Source organism: Pongo pygmaeus, chromosome 3 (genome assembly GCF_028885625.2).
Source record: "Pongo pygmaeus isolate AG05252 chromosome 3, NHGRI_mPonPyg2-v2.0_pri, whole genome shotgun sequence".
In the NCBI taxonomy this organism is placed as follows: Eukaryota; Metazoa; Chordata; class Mammalia; order Primates; family Hominidae; genus Pongo; species Pongo pygmaeus.
The window spans coordinates 114629054-114649090 of NC_072376.2; the positions used below are offsets into that span (position 1 = coordinate 114629054).

The 20037-nt window shown below is 35.0% G+C and overlaps 1 protein-coding gene across 1 annotated transcript in view; it reads left to right on the plus strand.

Moving 5' to 3' along the window:
* BANK1 (B cell scaffold protein with ankyrin repeats 1) overlaps positions 1-20037 on the plus strand; it is a 315422-nt gene that overhangs the window by 279904 nt on the left and 15481 nt on the right. The window contains exon 11 of the mRNA XM_054485718.2: positions 5290-5358. Within this exon, the coding sequence (XP_054341693.1) occupies positions 5290-5358 (69 nt within the window). The remainder of the gene's footprint in view (positions 1-5289; positions 5359-20037) is intronic.

The following is a 20037-nucleotide window of genomic DNA, read 5'->3' on the forward strand; positions in this document are numbered from 1 at the left end:
ATACATGCTGCCTCCTGCTAACAGGAGGGAGGAAGACTGCCCACCCACTGGTGACTGGAGGTTTTACTAATAAACTCATTGCCATGGTCTCAGGCTATAATTAGAGCAGCTCCACAAACCAATCGTCATCACTCAGAATGGCCCACCTTCCTGGATTATAAACATTTCTAGAATGTAAATATTTGTGATTGTATCGAAAGATGACATATGCAAATGAAAACGATTTGTGTTCTACTCTGGTAAAAGTTAGGTCCCTTAGTAGTAGAAAAAAAATTTATAGTGGGATTTCCCAAATCTTCCTTTAGGAGATGCTTTCAATGATGACACTTCTATCAAACAAAGTTTTTGTTACAACTTGAAAGGAAAATTAATGTTTTCTCCTCTGGAAACTAAAGCATTTATTAATACCACCACTGAATTGGAATTTTTACACCATTTTCCTTCATGCAGCAACATGTTTTCCAACTTTCCATCTCTGCTTATCTGAATAGTAAGCCGTAACCCAAGTCAGTGATCTCATATATTCTGGCTGACCATTTACAGATTCTTCTTAAAAAAATAATGCCACAACTCCACCTACATATGACTGCCATGCAGTAAACCGGTTTCAGGTGAAAGATTTTTATACTATGTGGCTGATGTGGCTGTCTGTGTCCACACCTTCTTGAATGTACCCGTTGAAATGTAATGGCCTGTATTTGATAAGGTTTCTCAAGTTAATAACCTATAAATACTGCTAGCACAATTAAATGGTGGCTTTGAACTGACTGGAGCACTCAGTCTCTCGGTGATTTTGCAAAGAGGCTACCTACATACATCTTTCCTCTAAGCTTCAGATTAGTCAATATGACTGCTTATAGGGTTAAAACATTCTGTTTCCTGTATTTGCTGGCTAGACAAAGGGGTTATTTACACTGTAGTTGCTTGTTTGTTTGTTTTTACTTTATTGAGCCTTTTTGTGATTAGATTTAAACAGTATAAATTGGGAAGCTGGGGGAAACAAGGCAGGAAGAATAGAGAGCTACAAGGATTGAGTTATGATTCTGACCCTTCCTGATGGTTCCTCATCCCTATCCCCTCTTATCAGTAGGCACTAATGGCACATTTGATCTTTATTTAAATGAACACACCAAAACAGAGGACAGTATGAAAACTATGACTGTGTCTTATTTACCTTTGCACCCTCAGGACTTGGCTATGTAGTTAGCAACCTAATGAAAGGTGTTTTGGTGAAAAATAAACACACTGCTACCATCCTGTACGGTATCATCCCCTGAAAGCCCAGAGCACAGTACGAATCTATGTATTTTATTTTATATAAAATCTCTATTTTGAAGCATTATCATGAATGATAGCTGTACAGCTCTAAATAACATTTCACTGTTCACATCTAATGGACAACCGTCAAGGGGTTTGTGGTTTATCATTCACAAAATGAATGTTGTTGTTAATTGCACAGGTTTTTATCACTATAGCCACTTATGAAATAATTCAAAATAAGATTTATCAGATTTTCTAAGAAGGGCAGCTATGGAAGGGTCCCTTTGCTTGAAATAGACCGCAAATGAGGTTGACATGAAAAATATTCTCACAGATGCAGCCTGCAAACACAAGTAGTGCAAGTGAACTTATTAAATTTCACCTTCTCCACCTCCACTGCTCTTCTGCTAGTTCTGCTTTGCTTAACATTTTGAATATTTAATGATATGCTAATTTTTCCATTCAATGTCATATTCTAGAGAAAATTTTACAGAAGTCATTCTACCAATGTTTAAAATAAAAAAGGGTGTTATTTGGGAAATTTGTATTCTTTGGGATTATTTTAAACCTCAAAAATTGTTTTGTTTTGTCTGTGGACTTTTTATGTTTAAAGGTAGTGACAACAACTAATAATGCATTCATATTTCTTTCTTCTCAAATTTCAGTTTTAGGTTGGAGGAGAAAAATAAGATTTCACTGGGGAGAGAGTCAGCAAAGTTGACATATATCCTAATTACTTTGATAGCATGTTTTGAACATTTATGAGGTAAATTTTTTAAGAATTCAAACACATAGGGAAAGGATTGTCTCAATATATGATAAAAAATTACCACTGGCCTGTGATTTAAAACTTTCTCATTTTTATGTTAGTCTAAGCCCCCCAGGTTATAAATAATATTTTCCTCAAAACATAGCACTCTACTTAAATTCATACTCACTTAAGAATTTTTCCCAGCACCATTGGACCTGGAGTGTCTTGGGAAACAAGAATTGGTAACATCTCAGAACATTAGAGCTGAGTGAAACATTAGAGATCGTCACATCTAAGCCCTAAATTTATTGGCAAGAAAATAAAGGCCAGAAGGGTATTGGGGAGAAAGAGGGAAAAGCCCTTTTTCCATGTCACTCATGTGGTTGACATGAAGAGAAAACTATGCCCATCTTCTGTGCCAAGTTGGCTAGTATTTTGGTATACAACTTTTTGGTTACAATACGTTTAAAACAAATTCTCGTCTAACTAACCACAACTCTTGCTTTACAAAATAATGTACTTTTGTATATAAATCTGAGTGACCTATAACCCTACACTCAGTTCTCACCCTATTATGGATTTTATATCTACCTCTTATAAAGGTGGTGTGGGGTGGCTGAACATAGTAAATATAAAGTATATAAAGTCTTTTAGAACAAAGGTTTTGCTAGTTTAAGCAATTTTAAATGTTTCAGCTAATAGGAACTATAAAAATAGAAAGATGAACAGATTCTGAACTTTTACTTGTATCTATTCTAATGGAATATGTGTCCTTGACAGGTGTGTTTGCTTCAGTGATAATTTTGATGGGCTAGTGCTTTCTTCAGGAAATAAGATAGAATAGGTCTTTTCCCAAGGTTGCCTCATATTTAAAAATACCTCCCCAACTGAAAGCAATGAGAAGACAGTGTGTTTGGCAATATGCTAATTGCTAGTTGTTTTCTTTTTAGAAAGTGAGACTCATCTGTAGGTGGGAGAAAGGGAACCTAGAGGTATGGGTGCAGCTGCAGGTGAATTAAAAGAGAACTCAGAGGTGGGTAAAACAGGTAGAGGGAACCTTTAAACTCTGGGCATGACCTACTACACCTCTGCTTTTAAAGAGTCCTATTATCAGCATTTTCACAATTACCCCACTCATGGTATCCTACAGCCTCATCTCAACAGTCGGCCCTTGTCCCCAGCTGTTCCGAATATAAGCCCTGGTGAAATCGCGACAATAAATATCCTTGTAACTTCTTAATCTAGTAACTGAAAGAGAGCATTTATTTGTTTAACATTTATTGTTATTTCACACAGGCTGAGCATTTGTTATCAGCAAAAAGGATTCCAGTAACATATAGGGTGTAAAGTGATTTGTAACAAATTAATGCCAAAAAGCTGGAAAAATAATTTCATTTCCAAGTACTTTGTAGCTTCAAACCTCAGCAGAATTTTAAAACATCAATTAATGTAATTTTTATTTGAAGAATTTATTGTCTGAATACATCTTTGGGTTCAGGTCATTTCCCATATTAATGATGCCAGCTTTTTCTTTTTAAACATTCTCAGTTATATCTTAACAATATTGGCAAAAAAGCATAGAGACCACATGTTCTTAAAATTTTTAAAGCATTGCATTTTAAAGACTTTTAAAACTAGCAAATAGAAAAAAATCAAGTACCTCTTACATTTATTTTAATATCCTAACATATATTCATACACTATATATTCCTCAATATATTTTATTTTAGGAAAAATGTAAGTAAGCCACAAACCCAGAACTTGCCAGTTAGTTATATTTAGCATGTTTTCCATGTACTAACTTGAAGCAGAAAACTGGTTTTCAACCAAAAATATGATTTTATGTGTATACTTTTTCTCAAACACATTAAACTTTGAAACATATTTTGCCTCTTCTGTTTAAAAGAGCACAGTTGAAGGGAGTACTCTTTGTCTTGACAGCATCTGGCAAATTATACATTTTTAATAACTAATTTTTGATCAGATGGGGGGAAATTTTCATCTAAAAAACATCTCCGGGGTTAATCACAGATATGTCCTTGATCTTATATTGGTTTAAAGAATATTAAAACCAAAGACCGAAATCTAGGGTAACTGTCGGGGTGTTTCTGCCAATCACAGTGGTCCAGCACCATCCGGTTAAAACACATTCACTCCCACAGGCCTCAGCTCAATTATCCCAGGAAATTCTGTCGAACTGCTAAAAGGAACAAGAGATACAACTGTGTTGGAAATGTTCTAAGTTTCCTTTTAATCCTCTCCCTCTATCTCCTTCTTTACCTTTATAAGAGAATAGTTATGGAGGGGAAGAGGCAGTAGTGCTGTAAGGAACCACGCAATAGATTGAAGTTCAAGGCTTCTGGGTTTAAACCACATCTCTGCTAACAACAACTCTGAGATCATTGCAAAATTACATAGCCTTTTTACAAGTTAGTTACTTCCAACTCCCTCATCTATAAACATATGAGGTTGGACTAAATATCCAAAGCCTTTTCCAGTTCCCAAACCCTGTAATTCACACTGCCCATAAAAAATAAATGTAACTCTGGGATGTTCATTTTCTAAAGTAAAGTTGTAAAGAGTCTGGACTTTTTTATTAACAAATGCCAGAAGCTATATGGAACTTTGTGGGTCCTCAATAAATATCAAACAATCAATTTTATCTTTCATCTGCAAAATGGGGTGAGTAATGCTGACTTGTCTCCCAGAATTTCATGTGAGAAATAATAAATGAGAACAAAGCACTTTTCAGATAATGAAGTAATTCAAATAAGCTGTTTTAATAAGTCTGCAGTCTAGATAGATGATGCAAGAATAAAGTGTCTTTTTTATTATTACATCTGTGAAATACAAGAGTCTTTTTACCTATTTAAGGAGAAACAGTCATTATCCTTGCTTATCATCAGAAAGTCAGCATGGGTAGTTTCTGTGCAAATGGAAATTTTCGTATGATTTTAACATTTATCGCTTTTAACAGAATGCAGCTTTTATTCTTACCTGATATCAAAATGGAATCATATCTTGATTTAAATAGTTTAATGAGGCATTGCATCAGCATTATACTACTCTGCTCAATGAAAATGCTTTCTGAAATGACTGATAAGCTGCACAAATGAGAAAATTGTAAATTTGATAATCTTCCTACTCAAAAGTAACACAATTCAGGAACTGATACTCAGGAAAATGATATATTGCATTCTCGCTTCCTGGAGACTTCTACAGTATGGATTTTTTGAACATTTATGTTCAGTAAATAATATGTTCTATATTTTTTACAGTGTTTCAACAAAAGACAGCCAAAAGACAATCTGATGATGACAAGCTCCGTGGTCTTCCTAAGAAACAAGGTACTAACACTAACTTCAGTCTATTTAGTAATCTCTAGGTAAAATATCAAGAAATCTTATGAATACTGAATAAAGCCTCCTAGGACAGAAGTATGTAATTGTGTGCTTTATAAATCTTACTCATCTCACACAATATAATTTTGCCATAATAGAATTAATACAAGAAAATTATTTTAATTAACAAAGGCATGAAATGGCCTTATCAGAATGTTTGTGGTAGTGTTGTCGATGTTATCATTAGGGTTCCAGGAAGGTCAAGTAAGAAAAATTCTCTAAGATGCATCAGAGGCTGTGTTTTCATAGACCTATAAGGGAAGCCTCTGGAACCTCACTTGGTAGGAGTGGCAAATGATTTGATTCCTCCAAAGAAAGGGGCTAGCGTGAGTTTTCTATGGTTTACACTAAATGCCAATCAAAGACTGCATCCTTTTCAACTGTTCTCTCGCCTTCAGCACTTGATCTAACATTTCTTGAACAATTATTTGTTATGCAGAGAAGAGCTGAAAACTGTAGCCACAGAAACATCTTCCACAGACAGAATATTTTCTGCCTCCAGTTTTCCCTGAAATGTTTGTCTTCTGCTGAAAAGAAAGACTCTAGCACATTATGTATTGTGATTTTTTGTCTGACAATAAGGCCTTATTCAATGTTCAAAAATGAAAAACATTAAAGGTGGCAGAGTTAGGGGGTAACATTAGCTGCCCATGATAATGAATGTGTATATACAGGCCCATCTTTGAAATAACTTCAGTCCAAACTAATATTTCCTTGAAAATGGTGCCAGTAAATTGTTGAAAGAGACACTGGAATAAAACCAGGAAATTATTTCACAGCAACTACTAACCACTCCCAATCAGGCTCCTTTTTTGCCATTGTGAAGATGGCTGGGAATGGATTGCACCAAATTCTAACACCCACTGAACTATTAAATACAGACCTTCAATGGACCTGCTCCTAGGACATTATGAATCATCCTTCAAACAAGGGTGCATTCTTAAATGAGTGATCCTCACCCATCACTTCAAGTGGCATTTTTTCACAACAGCAAGGTGGTACTTAGATCATCTTCCAATTAATACATGGTGTTCGAATGCAACACATGATGAAGCTGAACTTTTATTCTCTCATGAAACATTTGAATACACTGCTTGTAAATTTACATGCAAAAAACTCTTTATTTGACAGTTTTCCATTTTTAGTGATTTCATATTTAAGGAGAAAGATAGATCTTTTTTAAGTCTACTATTATCCTCCCACTGTGCCTTTAGCTCTCTCAAGAAATAAATGCAAAGCTCCATGTAAGATCATTGTACAATTAGGATCAGAACAGCTACAAAAGAATTAAACGAAGTAGATAAGATTATTTCTACCTGGCCTCCCCTACATACCTCACAGAGCTTTGGAAAGAATGAAGAAAGGAGATGCTTTGAGCTTTTTGGGAGAAAAATCCCTGAAGTGTTTTTCTTATAAATTTTTCAATTACCATGTTTTTAATTAAATTATGTTAGAATTAAAGGGAAAATGCAAAGAAGGCCACAGGAGATGAAGAGAAATGACGAGTATCAAGTGTAATGAAGAGATCCTTGGAATGTTTGATCTTATCAATTATCCTTCTGGCTGTCCCACAGAGCATAATGCAAGGAAGGGCTGCTAGTATCTGTTAAGCTTAGAAGAGCCCTGTCATTATTCTACCATGTATAGACAATTAGTACCCATCTGCCCACAGAAAAAGGGAAGGAGAGGGTGGTAAAGGGAAACGAGGACCTAATTATGCAATATTGTATTGATTACTATCTGTCCATATCTTGTTACCTAATTTGCATAATCAAGGTCAATTACCTCTAGATTTTTAAAAATTCTGTAGGGACTCAGATACTAACATTTTAATCATATTTTGTCTGTTATATTTTTTCTGTGTACGTACTTAAATCCAGCTTACTGATGATATTTTTGATCAGTCATCTTAGAGCAGTTTCCTTAGATTCCTTTATTCCTGAACATCAGTAATGTACCAGAATGGAACAGCATATTGTTTTATTTGTAAGGACTAAGGGAACATCAATCCTTATCAAATGTTTCTTTAAAAACCTCCCTGATGACTATAGTGTGCAGGGAAATCAGCAGTTAGCATGAAAAAAAGATAATTTGGAATACTTAGTAATGAAAGAATTAAGTACCTAAATACCTAACAAGGCTGATTTCATCCAACCATATTTCTCTGAACTGTTGCAGATATTATGATCATTCAGTCCATGTAACATACTACGCAATGAAAACTGCTTATTACCTAATTAATGAATATTCTTCAAATATCCTGGGATTTCATGGTGTACTAGGAAAAGCAGTACATACTTCACCAGTGATAATCTCTTTATTTGGTAGAACAATAAAAAGGGCCTTTTATATAATGTTTGTCAGAGGCAAGATTTTCTAAAAGGACTAGACAAGTTCTCTAAAGAAGGTAAAAAGGAATTATTATTTAACTCTTCCTCTATATGCTGGAGGGAAAAGGGATTATGAGAGCCAACTATTTTCCCATTGAAAGTATAAGCATTTCAAATGCACTAAGTTTAAGACTGGCAAGGGATTGCCAGGAAGTTACATTATTGCTAAGTCAAGGAATTTTCCTAAGGAAGAAAAAAAAAATTAATTGGCACCATTTCCATGGAAACTCAACAGATTCTTCAACTCAGTTTTCACATTTTGAAAAAATGTAAGGAAAAATGCTGAGGACTTTGGATCACTGATAAAATTTTCCACCAAAACAGTTTTAAAGTCAATTTTCCCAATTTGGATTTGAAATTAGAAAATGCTAAGGAGTGCTATCATAGATGAATAAGCTGCCACTTCACTTCCATCCTCCTTCCCAAAATTGAGCTTTACAGAGCAGTCAAGGGTTTGTTCTTCAATGCTACCAGCCAGAGAACTGCATTTGCCAGTGTGGAGTTGATCAGGATTTTGAAGTCTGGCTTATGTTATCGAAGCTCACAGAGGACTGATTCATACCCCCAATTCCAATCATTAAACCTATAATAAGGGAAGATGGCTTTCCAGTGACTAGATTGCTTGCATTATTTGGTCTCTGCCAGATAATAAAGTTTCTATAAAATATACTTAGTCATTAGAAGATTTCTAAGTGAACATGATCAAGTCAAAAATGTTGAAAGAATTTAAGGGCTCCTTATTCAAAGATGGAAATATCTGGCTAATTTTCCCTGTTTTACAAAATCATATATAGTCTAGGGTCAAGTTGGTTCACATCTTGGACTGTACAGAAGGGCCTTTTCTATCTATATCAAGATCATCCCCATCTTACCATGGATATGACACATGGCAAATGATGAGGTTCAAGCATTCTTAACAAGCTGCCTCCCTGTAATCATAGATTACATCCACAGATCTCCTCAGCCATATAGTCAAATAAACCTTATCAAGGGTGTGTTGTTGCTCTCACTCTTAGAGGGCAAACGGTTAGTGTAGGCAGCTAGGCAGACACGAGCAGGGCAGGAGAGGGCCACCCACCCAGGAATGTCAGACGACCACCAGGTGGTGGTTAGGTAGTTGTTAAACTGTCTCTTTAAAACCATAATTGGTCACAGCCAGTGCCAGCGAAAGGCAGTCTCTTAATAGACATAAAACACCTGAAGCTGGTCATCAGCAGCTTCCCAGTAAGATCTCAGGAGTTGGGCAAGTGGGCGCAAGCACATGCAGTAAGAGGCAAAATGGTAGGGTTTAACTGGTATATGACTTTTCTCTAGGCATGCTCAACTGGTAAGGGAAAAACACCTAAATGAGCATATGCACAACTTCAGTAAACATATTGCACTTGCGGCTCCTCCCAAGTGCTGGCAGGGCACTGCATTTGCAGATAGCCCACCCCAAGGAAAAACCAAGGGAGGAGAGACACTAACCCCATAACCATACCAATCTTTAAAACCTCATGTCAAGTGTTGAACAGTGCACTTGGATCTCTCAAGTTGCCCACTTGGCCCTCTTCCGAGTGTACCTTAGTTCCTTTCATTCCTGCTCTAAAACCTTTTAATAAACTTTCAATACTACTGTATCTAAAACTTGCCTTGCTCTCTCTTGTGCCTTATGCCCCTCAGCCGAATTCGTGCCTCCAAAGAGGCAAGAATCAAGTTGCTGCAGATCTGTACGGATTGGCTGTTGCTAACAAAACCGTGTCTTTGAAGGGTAAGGTTCTGTGGGTAGGAGGAGCACATCCACCCTAACCAACTGCCTATACCAGTCACTTCCAACTCTAGATGAGCATAAGAATTATTTGCAGAGCTTTTAAACTTTGGTTGCCTAAGCCCTACCTTAGATATGGACTAAAAGTCGAATAGATGAGATAGTAACCAGCAATAATCTCAAAATCAACATGTAAAAAAATCCCACCAAAAGAAACTATGTTTCAGAGACCACATGTGGTCAAATTTGGCCCCTAAGTAAATTATATTTTAACAATAATCCACACAATATAATTTAAAACTTTTGCCAGCATTTAAGATCATGCTTCCTGAAATATTCAAATTTCTAACCACTTCCTATTATATAAATGTATAACTTGCAACAAATGACTATTACCATTTGTTATCATGCTTTCTGTGTTGTTTTCTTATATTTGGAACACATTTCTCTAAAGTCATAATTCTATCAAAAGTGAGTAAGGGGATATAAAGAGAGTCAGGTTATGAAAAAAAATGAAAGAACATATTTATTTTTGCTAATGAAAAGTATTCAAATGTATTTAATAAGCAGGTACTAAATCTTATTTGCTCAGTAATTTTATCTGCATGGCCCCTATAGGCTTATGAGCTTGTAACCCCTAGTATAGTCCCTGCCCACCAATTCCTCACTCCAGACTACAAAATCATTATTCGCTGGTCTTTTGTAGGGCAGGAGTGTGCCTACTCATGGGAAGGAGGTAGTCAGGCAACATATCCTTTCTGTGTTCTATAAGTGTGCATTGCTGTAGCACTTTGATAAATGTTAAATAATAAAATTGTCTAGAAGCAGGAGACCTGGAGAAATGGGGAAGATATTACCCTTACATGGAGAAAAGAGAATGCTGATCTCTGACGTATTTTCATCATGCTGTTTTTGCCAGTACTGGATATATTAAACAGAAAAGAGGGAAAATTGTCAAAATGTGGTCATTTGTACTCCATAAAAGAATAATGGCCTCAGTTCCCTTTTCCAGTATACTTACATTTCCATTTGTCATATTGCTCACAAAAGTTTTTTGTTGTTGTTAAAGTCGTACCTTGAAAATTTTGTGTAATAGCTCAGTTTTTGTCTAAAATAGCAATATGTTAGCAACCCACAGTGTTGTCTCTCAGAAATGAAATCAAAGCACACACAAAAAAGATGAAATTCTTAATAATAGGGAGAACAAAGACTGGAAAATAAGCTTACTGGAATCTAGAACTAATTCTAATTAATTCTAAGGTTGAGAAAAGTTAATTGAGACAAATTAAAAAATCAGTAGTCTACCCCTACTGTCTATGAAACAAATCAGTCCTTTGCTCATAATAGAAGGTAGAAAGATATTTAATCCCTCCCTTACCTCCTGACCCCAGCTACCTCTCTGCTACATAAATGTTAATTTTTACAAGTGTTCTGTGTCCCAGCTCTGATCTTTCCATATACATGCAGAAAATATTCCTTCCAGTTGAAAGTGGGGGTAGGAGGGTAATGCTACACTTGGCTGGTCCTGGGACTCTAAAGTAAAGCTCTAAAATGGAGGGATGGGAAGGTCAAGAAGTCTGTTAGAAATTTATGCATGGACTTAGATACATAGTGCCAGGGAATCATGTCCCGTCTCTATCGTGGCAGCTGCATTAGACAAAAGCCTGCTAAATCCTGGGATCTTGAGTTGCAAACTGCACCTATTAAAGTTTTCTGCAGTCCCAGGAATTTGACCTGAACACAAGGAAAGAACCAAAGGACACATAAACACCAAAAGCCTTGGTGAACAGTGATTCCATAGATGTGTTCTTTTTTTCTTTTTCTTTTTCTTTTTTTTTTTTTTTTTTTTTTTTTTTGAGACAGAGTCTCGCTCTGTCGCCAGGCTGGAATAGAGTGACACAATCTCGGCTTACTGCAGCCTCCGCCTCCCGTGTTCATCTGATTCTCCTGCCTTAGCCTCCTGAGTAGCTGGGACTACAGGCGTGTGCCACCACGCCCAGCTAATTTTTGTATTTTTAGTAGAGATAGGGTTTCACCATGTTGGCCAGGATGGTCTCGATCTCTTGACCTCATGATCCACCCACCTCGGCCTCCCAAAGTGCTGGGATTACAGGCATGAGCCACCGTGCCAGAAGGGTTAAAGATGAGAACAAACAAGTAATATGAAAAGTTCATAAACTAAAACTACTCCAGAAGAAGGGAAGGAGAATTTTTTTTGTAAGGACTCAGAATAATTATACTTCTGTTAATGATTTATTTATTTAATGAGTAAGGTTGCCAGATATCGTATCAAAAGCACCAAGCTATCAACATGGAAATAATGGGAAATACACACACACACACACACACACAAAGCACTAAGCACTGAGCATTTTTCAGCTAACAATTCATAACTGCTTAAATATGAAGCTTTTTATAAATATTTTAACTTTTTCAGAAGTTCTAAGGCAGTATGTGTTAATTTCAACTTAAGTTTCCCACTTTCAGGTTCAGTACTAGGCAGTTGGTGATAAAATGCAGGGGCCAAAAAAGAAAATGTCAGAAAAGTTTGAACTCATAAACAAACGGAAAATATGGAGAGGAAATAGCAGCAGAAATTTGAGGTTAGGCTGAGATGAAAGCAAAATATGTGAAAGACATTTCAGATGAGATACCAGAATGAGATTAAACATGTGACATGAAGAAAAGGTATTGACAAGAGGAAGTATGATAAAAATAAAATAAAATAAGAAGCTAAAGTTTCAACAGCAAATTAAAATCCACATTGGTCACAACAAAAGGGACTCACACTAGATGAAAATAAATCAGTGAAGTAGAGAACATATTGAAGAAGGGTTTGTTCTCAGTACGTGGAAAGACCGAAAACAGTAATAAGATGTGGAGAACAGAGATACAACTCAAGTATGACAGGTTTTTTTAAAACTAGAATAGAAAATAAGATCAATGACTTTATTAAGCTAATCTTTGGAGAAGTGGGAAGTTGGAGGATGAATAATGCAGATCGAGTGGGCTCACTATGAGACAGGAAAAAGTAAGGAGATTTGCTCATGTTTAAAAGCACCCTAGCAAATCTTTTTGATTATAAGGAAAAAGAAACAATCTTAAAGTATTGAGCAAGTACTTTAACTTACATTTTCTACTAAAATAAATCAAAATCCATTAAAAAATTAGAGAATCTGTGTGACAGAAACTTGAGATAATGGACTACCAAGTTTATTTGAGAAAAAACTGCAACTTAAGAAGTTTATATTTAGTCAGGTATTTTGCTCATGTAAGAAGAAAATAAATATAATAATTTTTGGATATCCAAAATTTTAGAGAAGATAGCCGATCTGTCATTATGAAAGTATTAACCAAAACGTATTCTAACTAATGAGGAATTACACAAAATAAAAAGCTTAAAAAGAAATTACAGTATTAAAATTACTGAAGTAAACTTAAATAATTATTGTAAATTTATTTATAAGACATGAATGTAAAATATTGGTGATAAAGAATAATATGTAATGTAACATAATTATTGCTAATTTAGTAGCAATAATCTGGTTACAATGACCAAATAATATAAAAATACTTAGGAACTAGAAAAAAATGTTTTTTCATTCATTACTTTATTAATAAAAAAAGAAAAAATCTGGAATTTTAAAAAGTAACTACTTTCAAATTCCTTCATATATGTATATATGTATATACAAATACATATATATGTAAGTCTTTATAACCACATACAAAACAAGATTATATATAACAGCAGTCATCACAATAAATTCATATCAGTTAAAACAGTCTCACAGAGCAGTAACAGTCATTGAGGACAAATGGTGTTGTGTTAATCATCTGCATAACGATAGTTCATTAAAACCTCAAAGATATCTTATGAGATATTATTTTCCTTTTTAAAATGGATTGATTATTTGTAACCAAGGACACAGAGCTAAGAAATGGTGGAGGTGAAATTTGAACTCAATTCTGTTATACTCTGAAGACCAAACTTGTAATCACCTTCTGTACTATTTCACATAATCATATTAACAACTCTCACTACAACTTTCCTGAGCTTTAACAGAAGCCTGAAACACGACAAAGCACATTACATGTATTAGCTCCTTTAACTCTTGCAACAACTCTGTTAGAAGGGGATTATTTACCTTCATTTTATAGACAAAGAAACTGGAGTTTACAAAAATGGAATGAGAAAGAGCTTTGAGCCCTCATCTACCTGGCTCCAAATACCATGTTATACAATCTCCCTCATAAAAAGATACAGACTGAAATGTGGACAAAAGACTGTAGCGGCAGAAAAACTCCACCTCTATCTTCTTAGGGTACCAGCCAGGACTGAGAATTAAATTGATGTAAAATAGATTAACAAGAGAAAAGCATAATAGTTTCACATGGCACTGGAGCCCTCAAAGAAAATGAAGACTCAAAGAAGCAGTTAGTCAGTTACTTAGCTACTGAATTAGACAAAGAATAGTAAACTGTGAAAATGGGGAGGCTTAAAAGATAAGAGTTATTCTAACAAGGTCTGTACAGAATTCTCTTAGTCTCAACTTCTCCTCTTTGAAGATAAGGATATTGCTTTTCCTTCTTGTATAGAGTGAGTGTCTTCACCGTGGGAATTTAGTCTTCTGCTTTTGGGAAACAACTGAAAGGTCAGAATCATCTTTCTTGCACCTGCTTTTTTTTCAGTTTAAATAGTTGATGTGCCAGAGTGGTATATTTTTAACTTCTTCAAGCCAAAATAAAACTATGTTCTGCTTTAAAAAGATACATCCCCAAAAATACCAAGGAAATACTCATTAATAAAATTATGTCAAGTGATAAATAAAAAGGAAAAATATCACTAGACTAATGACCAAAGAATGTTTGTATTCATTTTTTTTTGCTTTGAATTTATATATATTTCTTTTTTTATTTTATTTTATTATTATTATACTTTAAGTTTTAGGGCACATGTGCACAATGTGCAGGTTAGTTACATATGTATACATGTGCCATGCTGGTGTGCTGCACCGATTAACTCGTCATTTACATTTTTAACTCAATAGTTAACCAGGATAAGTTTTGCCAGTGAGTTATTTCAAATTCAAATAAGAGAATTTTTATATTATATGAACCATCTCATGGAGTAGAACTATTAATGTACTAGTTATTTTATTTTTAAAAACATGATGATTTCAGTTGATGAAAAAGACAAAATTATTGTTCAACTATTCATAATTTTTTAAAAATCTTATGAAATAAGAAAGAGAATAATTTCTCAACATTATCAGAAATATCTTATTAGTTCAGAAGTAGAGGTATTCGTGTTAGGGATAGGAACAAGATAAGGATACCCACTATTAATATTTTTACTTACCATTATCCTGGAAGTTTCTAGCAACTGCAATAACATGCATCTAAAACAAAACGTGTAATTATTGGGAAGGAGATACTTTCTCCTTTAGTTTTAGATGATATACGTACATGCCAGAAAACTTGAAAACATCAACTATAAGACTCTTAAAAATTATTTTCACTAGCCGTACATAATTAATACATAATTCACTTTTTTATATACCAGAAATATTAGTTTGGCGACATCATGAAAGAAAAGAAATTATTCACTGTAAATTCAAAACACACACAAAAAGTACCTATTAAAAAGATAGAATAATGCTATTTTCCTAATGGGAAATTAAATACTCTCAACTCTTTCTATAATAACTTATACATGTAAGGGAATCCCAGTGATTTTGATAAGATACTTTTCCTTTAGGGAGTGAGATGACAGTTTGAAAGAATGTTTCTAAATTGATAGAGAATATAATTAAGAAGAATTGAAAAGTAATCACTTAGGAAAAAAAAAGATTAGGGCAGGACTAGTGGCCATATGTGATATTAAAGTCTGTTACTTATTCAATGCTTTAAGCTGCAGCACTCAGTGTTATAATGACACAAGAATCACTGGCAATGAGAGAAAGGTTTAGATTATAAAATTATTATAAAGCTTGTGTACTTATTTGAATTGAATAATGCAAAATGCTATCAAAAGTGAAACAGTACAAATACTCCCTCGTCCTACTGGTGAGAGTGTATATGACAACACGTTCCAGGAAAGGAGATTGACACTAAGTATACATCAATAGCTTTAAAAGTGATCATACTCAAAAATTATATTTTTATGAGTCTATGCCAACCAAATAAATAATGCAGCCAGTGATTCACATAAAAGACTTAGAAGCTCCAACAACATATAATTGTGGAGAAAAATGGAAACAATAAAAAATCCCTTAGTAAGAGAATGATTAAATACTTTATTGAATATACAAACTTTGGAATATAATGCTCCCATTAAAAACCATTTTTCAAAGAATATTTAATGTCATGGGAAGATTCTTAGGCCACATGACTAAGAGAAAAGAGCAGGAACTATGTCAGTATAACCCTAATTCAGAAAAAAGGAAAGAAATGGATACTTAAAAAGGACCACCAAGACGTTTACGATACCTGTTTCTGAAGAGTATAATAATGAGTGGCAGTTATTTCAGTTTTCAGTACTCTTCTGTATTTTCTAAGTGGTGGGGAAAAATATCATATTCTAAAATCACAATCATTAAAATAAAACATCAAATACCAGGTGTGGTGGCTCACACCTGTAATCCCAGCACTTTGGGAGGCCACGGCAGGCAGATCACTTGAGGCCAGGAGTTTGAGACCAGCCTGGCCAATATTGCGAGGCCCCATCTTTACTAAAAATACAAAAACTAGCGAGTTATGGTGGCGCACGCCTGTAATCCCGCTACTCAAGAGGCTGAGACAGGAGAATCACTCGAACTCAGGAGGCAGAGATTGCAATGAGCCGAGATCACACCACTGCACTCCAGCCAGGGCGACAGAAGGAGACTGCCTCAAAACAAAAACAAAAACAAAATGAAACAAAACAAAACAAACAAACAAATCTCAAAGAATATATGCAACCCTAAAGTTAAGGAGATGCAGAGGCCTTACTTGGAACTTACAAATAAATCGATAGACCAAGCATCTCCTAATGGACCTGAGCTTATATACCTACCAAGTCCCAAATTAAATAACAAAAAATAACTTAAGATTTAAATCTTTGTCACTAGTTCTCGCTCTCTCTCTCTCTCTCTCTCTCTGTCTTTCTCTGTCTCTTTCTCTTTCTCTCTTTCTCCCTCCCTGTTTCTCTCTCTCTCTCTATTTCTCTCTCTCTCTCTCTCTCTCTCTTTCTCTCTCTCTCTCTTTCTCTCTTTTTTTTCTTAAGCGATGGTCTGCTCTGTCACCCAGGCTGGAATTCAGTGGCAATCTCAGCTCACTGTAGCCTTGATCTTCCAGGCTCAAGCAATCCTCCCACCTCAGCCTCCCAAGTAGCTGGGACTACAGGCTAATTTTTGTAGACATGGGATCTCTCCATGTTACCCAGGCTGGTCTGGAACTCCTGGGCTCAACCAATCCACCTGCATCAGCCTCCCAAAGTGCCGGGGTTACAGGTGTCAGCCACTGCGCTTGGACCCTAGTTATTTAAGTCCTATTACTGAGAAGTTCTTTCCAAGTGCCATAAACTAATTTGGTATGATGGTACGGTATGGTGTGACATCACATGATACTTATAGTATGACATAGTACTTACAGCATGGTATATCTGGCATGGATTGAAATGGTATGCATTCCATGGGAAAGCCTATCAATAAAGTGACAGAATTTTTTTATGTTGTAAAAGCAATATATTATTATTATAGAAAGTTGGAGATCATAAGAAAATAGTTACATATGTAATATGGCATCACAATAGAATAACATATATTATCTTTTAAAATTTCTTTTCATGCTTTATTATGTATACAACTTTGATACTGTTAAAATTTTAATGTGTATATAATTTTGTATCCTGCTTTTGTACTTCTTGTAATATAATAAGCACTTTCTATGTTGCCACAATCTTTATTTTTTAAATGACTACATGATTTTTATTAAGTAAATATTTTCTATTTTAATTACTTTTTGTTGGGCAATCAAGTTGTTTTCTTTCAAATTTTCGATAAAGTCTTTCCAGCTGGTCACCTAGTAAATAATTTTAATGAAAAGCCTAATTTACATTCTTACCTAATCTGTAGATTTGTATACTCACTACAATGGGTTGGTTGATGTTTATATGACCAATATTTGATGAAATGTAAATACTTGTAAAGAGAAATTTATTTAAAAGGAATTAATTTTAAAAACTGTAGTTTACCTTAAAGCTCTTACACTAAAAGACAAGAGTCTACCATACATACAGTTAGCTGTCTGACAAATGCTTTTTAATGAAAATTATATTAAATTCATACTAACTCTTCTGAAGGTAAACTAAAAAAAATACAAAATTAGGAAGACAGAAAAGGTTTCATTACTTCCTTTTCCCCATCAAATTGTTATCTAAATGCAATAAAGAAATCTTGTAAACCCTACCAAAAATTACAGGTTGCATGTTTTGGTTTGACTTGTATACCCTTAGGATAAAAGGTAGTAAAGTTCCTAGATCATTTTTCTTTGCAACTTCTCATGCCTAATCCTAATTTATCAAGACAAATGCTTTAATCTCTTTACTCTTAAAAAAAGGTAAAAGCAGATTTATGTAAAAATAGTTTAGTTGTGGACAATTCACTCTCAAGACAATATCTAAGACCTCTGCTGCTCCTAATTTGTTCTTTTGTTCTTTCTGCACAATCATGCAACTGAACACCATACCCCCCCAAAAAAGTCATCTTACTTATATTTTATTAGCTAGATTGATAAATATGAAAGGGTAATTGAAATAAATATTATTAAAAGGAGTTAGTATTTGTTAAATTAAGTTAAACTTGTACATATGGCAAAACTAAAACTGGTACGGTTTTCTGGGAAAACATTCCTTGAGCTAACTTCCAGAACAGCAGAAAATCCAGCTGCCTGGGTTACCTGAGATAAAAATGGATTCACACTTAGGCAAAAGGATGACAGAAGTGAGGTGATAGTTAAATGGCATAGCTGTTAAATGATGATGCTCAACCTCTCTCTTCTGGCAGGGATGGCACATAGAATTCTACTGCTAACTGCATTTCACGAACTGCATTTGAGTGTGGAGGCCTATAAAAAGCAAATGGTATAAGAAGCAAGATCTCAATTGTTATCTGTGCTTTTTGCTGCTGAACCAATTAGCCCTCTGGCTAACTTGTGCTTCTCCAATTCCTCTGGGATTTCATGCTCCGTCATCCTTGAAGGAAGATTTTGAGTATAGGATCTGTTGACATCTTAGTTCTGGGGGAATAGATTCTGAAGAGAAAAGACAAGTCAAGAAAGCCTCTGTGTTGAATGGAAATGGTGAGAAGGGAAAAAGTAAAAAAAGGAAAGAAAGAAAGAGAGAGAGAAAGAGAAAGAAAGAAAAAGAAAGAAAGAAAGAAAGAAAGAAAGGAAAGAAAGAAAGAAAGAAAGAAAGAAAGAAAGAAAGAAAGAAAGAAAGAAAGAAAGAAAGAAAGAAAGAAAGAAAGAAAGAAAGAAAGAAAGAAAGAAAGAAAGAAAGAAAGAAAGAAAGAAAGAAAGAAAAAGAAAAAGAAAGAAAGAAAGAAAGAAAGCCAGCCCCTGTGGGAATCAGAATTATTGGCCACAGAGAAATTTTCTGTGCACGTGAATCTTTTTGGAAAGAAACCCTCTCCGTGTCCCTGTTCCAAGATTCACTATTACAGTCCTTCTCAAAACTGAGAGGAACATTACAGGTCATTCCAGAACAACCCCAAGGCTAAAGTCCTCTTCAGACATATAACATTTGCTATCAAATACCTGAAACCTCTTTTCCAGAACAATCAATCCTAGTTATATCAACAAATTCTTATTACTGTAGAATTTGAATGCCCTCCCCATTTCCCAAATACTTGTTAATATTGTCTGGATAGTCAAATTCATCTGTTTCTTTCTTGAAGAAGCAGTCCCAGAAATGGGCATATCCCTCCAGGGATAGCTCACTGGTATACAGTTAGGTAGGACTGGCTATTCTCTCCTTTCAGACTCTGTGGGCATATTTAGATTTGATAGTATATTAAGATGTGTTACTTACCCCTCCTGAAATAGTCCAAAAAGTATGTTGCACTTAATGGAAATATGTAAATGAGAAGGTACAAACTCAAATGAGTTCCAGCAGCCAGGCAGGTAGCAGACGTGTGTTGTCATCCAGGAACTCTAATGTGTGGCAAGGATTGCAGTAACCTAGAGAGCACATAGCATCCTTAAAGTCATGCAGGCCTATTTATGTCTTTAAACACCATCGCGGACAAGGGAAACACTGAGTTCTCCCATGGTCTGCCAGTTTGCTACCACTGTGCCTCAAGCCAGGCCACAAATTCCTTTTGTGCTGAGCAAATAATACATAGCATGCTCCAAAATAAACTCTTTTGAAAAGGAAGCATTTCACTACAAAATGACCGATTATTTATTTAAAATCTTTCAGAAATAAATTTTCAAATGATCCTAAGC